At 41.7% G+C, this 3,022-nt stretch overlaps 1 protein-coding gene across 1 annotated transcript in view; it reads right to left on the reverse strand.

The window, feature by feature from the left end:
* LOC106530865 (FH1/FH2 domain-containing protein 3) overlaps positions 1-2,644 on the reverse strand; it is a gene marked incomplete at its 3' end in the record, with an annotated part of 74,179 nt that extends 71,535 nt beyond the window's left edge. The window contains exon 1 of the mRNA XM_014026574.1: positions 2,327-2,644. Coding sequence (XP_013882028.1) covers positions 2,327-2,491 — 165 coding nt within the window. The remainder of the gene's footprint in view (positions 1-2,326) is intronic.
* Between the last annotated feature and the right edge of the window lie 378 nt (positions 2,645-3,022).

Genomic DNA, 3,022 nt, shown 5'->3' on the forward strand with positions numbered 1-3,022 from the left:
CATCCATCCATCCATCCATCCATCCATCCATCCATCCATCCATCCATCCATCCATCCATCCATCTAACCAACCAACTATGCAATCAATCCATCCATCCAACCAACTATGCAATCCATCCATCCATCCATCCATCCATCCATCCATCCATCCATCCATCCATCCATCCATCCATCCATTCATCCACCCATCCATCCATCCAATCAATTATCTGCTGCATGTTCTGGAGTCAAGCAGGGAGGCCCAGACATCTATTTTTTCCAGTCACCTCTTCCAGGAGAAATTCAGGGTGATTCCAGACCACCTGAGGAACACATTCAGGGGCTGCGTCCTATGAACGACTCAGCCTACCTGGTCTACATGGACCGTGTCCTTTGCCAGCTGCAAAGGCTGAACGAAAGTGGCTGTGAATTTGGACGGTCTAGCCTTCAGCTTTATTCCCGTCCTTATCCTGGTTTATCCTCTGAGTAAGAAGAACTAAGGGACCTGCCATACCAGCTCCTTTACGATTATGTCAGACAAGAATAATATTAAAAACATGTCTATGCAACAGCACAACCATTTTAAACTTTCAATGTTTGTATGATTTGCATTTTTGGCCCACTACGGAGAAGCCTTTGAATTTGGACAACCTTTGGTGCATCAATGTGACATAATCAGCCTTCGAAGGATGCAGCCCCTGACTTTGGACACAGCCGTTGTCTCTCCAGCGTGTCCAGGGTCTTCCCTGGGGATCACCTTTAGGATGAACATGCCAGTAACACCTCCCTGTAGATGATGATGGTAGGATCATAGACCGACCCCTAAACAGAGAACTTCAGCTATTATGAATGCCCGTAGATGAGCACTGGCCTGCCTACAGTTATTTGCACAACATTCATATTTTGATTTGCTACTACTCCGACAATTTAAATGATACGTTCAAAAAATACAGCTAATTGTGCAACTCATTTGAAGATCGGTGGTCAGGGCTAGTGGTGGCAATACTTCGTACAACCAAAATAAAATTTGCGAAGAAATTGTAAATAATTCTTCATACAAAATAATGAAAAGTTGTTGAAATGTGAGAAAACTCAGCCTTCTTTGGAGCTCGATAGCTCAGACATTCAGTATAGAATCATTATTCAAGTTTAAATCAGACACTGAAAGTTAAACTTTACATTTTAATATTTTTCATGTTTTTTTCCTCAACCAGAGTTTTATGATTTTTAAAAATTTAACCACAGATTATCCAATTTAGGAGTGTCATGAGACTGAATTCAGAGCTGTCTAAACTTTCTAACATTTTAGCACTTCTTCTTTCCCACCTAAAACTTTACACTTTGTATACAGTTTCTACATCAAAACGTAGACAAATTTGTCTACTTTCACCCAGTGTGTCTCTTAATGGTACACAACTTACAATTTTCTTGTGAGTGTGTACACCCACACCTATTTACCATTTTATCTGAGCTCGGAATTTTCTCTTCCAAAATATTATTCAATTTAACTCCATTTAGGACAACAAAAGTCATATAACCAGATTCAAATCTAATTATGGATAAATCCAATCCAATCTTATAAAACATTATGCAATGCTAATTAGAAAAAAGTTGTGTATTTAAAGAAACCAGCAGGTTTAAATCCATAGCAGTGAGAAGGAATGACTCCCTTTGAACAGGAAGAAACCCCAAAACTTTAATTTGTCATGTTTACTACAAAAATAAACTAAAAACACTGTCAGTACATAAAAACATGCAACAGAATTTTAATATGAATCAAAGTTTGACCGTTAGGCTTACTTCCTGCTCTGTGTTTCTGCCTGTTTTATGGAGAGATGCTTTATCATTTCTTTTGATCCTGGTTTCCTATACTTTTGTAATTTATGCACAATAAAATGTCATGTCTTTCAATTTGATCATTATCAAACAAAGTCCTGAATTATTATTGTTTTTTATTTATTTATTTTATTTATTATATTTAATTTTTTCTTCTGTCACCTTTCTTCAGAACTTGAGTCTCTCCTGCAGTAAACATGATCCCACACAGGGTGGAATTGGAATATTTAATCCAAAACAAATGAAGCCCATGTTTGTTGCTGTTGAGGGCTTTGAGGCAAACATTTGCAGCCCTGTTTCATTCCACAGGCTGGAGTCACTGCTTCTGAAAATAGCCTCTGAATGCTGCCTGTGGACTTGAAGGGGAAAAACCAGAACTTTCATATTTCTTTGCCCATATTTTATGTCATAAGTGTGGGTTTGGATCCACACATTAAAGTGATTTTCTTGTTGTTATCCCTCGGTCTCTGCCCTGTGTGTGTGTGGGAAATGTTTCCAGTGATAATCCTACCTTGTGCGGAGCTTTCAGCAGCCTGTGCACACCCGCAAGCTGGTTGATGAGGGGGATATCCTCTCTGAAAGTGTACAGAGGGGGTCTGGTCGGCTCTGGGAAGTTGGTGCTGTTGAACGGATCGGTGTCGTCTAAGAACTGGACCCTGCAGATGAACGTGGCCATGGTGCGTCCATGCAACTGGCTCCAGAGATGCGGACCGGTTCAGATCAGCAGGAGCTCCTGGTCCTGTGGCTCCTCTGATGATGGCAACAACCTGTCTCCAAGAGGCGCACTGGCGGACTGAGCGGGGGGGGTGAAGGGGGGAGCCGCCCCCCCCCCTCTCTCTTGCTGTAGGCTGAGGGGGTGGGATGTCGGAGGGGGTTATTCTCGGAGAGGCAGGTGGTTTGGTGATAGAGAGTGAAGGATCAGCGTAGCTCGGGACAGCCGGTCTGCTGTCTGTCTGACTCTAAATCCTCCTCCTCCCCTCTGCCCCCTCCCTCCCTCCAGCTCACCGGCTCCCCCCCAACATAAAAATGGACCGCTCTAATCCGATGGTGATTTTACTCAGAGAAACATTTTATCTACAGCCATGACTCGGAATAAATGTCTGCTTTAAAACAAACCACTGAAACAAAAGATGCATTCAAACTTTTTTAATCACATGAATTTATTTGTGTTGCTTTTCAAATACAGCTGTTTAATAAGTATATATAT

The sequence above is a fragment of the Austrofundulus limnaeus genome, unplaced genomic scaffold (genome assembly GCF_001266775.1).
Source record: "Austrofundulus limnaeus strain Quisiro unplaced genomic scaffold, Austrofundulus_limnaeus-1.0 Scaffold569, whole genome shotgun sequence".
In the NCBI taxonomy this organism is placed as follows: Eukaryota; Metazoa; Chordata; class Actinopteri; order Cyprinodontiformes; family Rivulidae; genus Austrofundulus; species Austrofundulus limnaeus.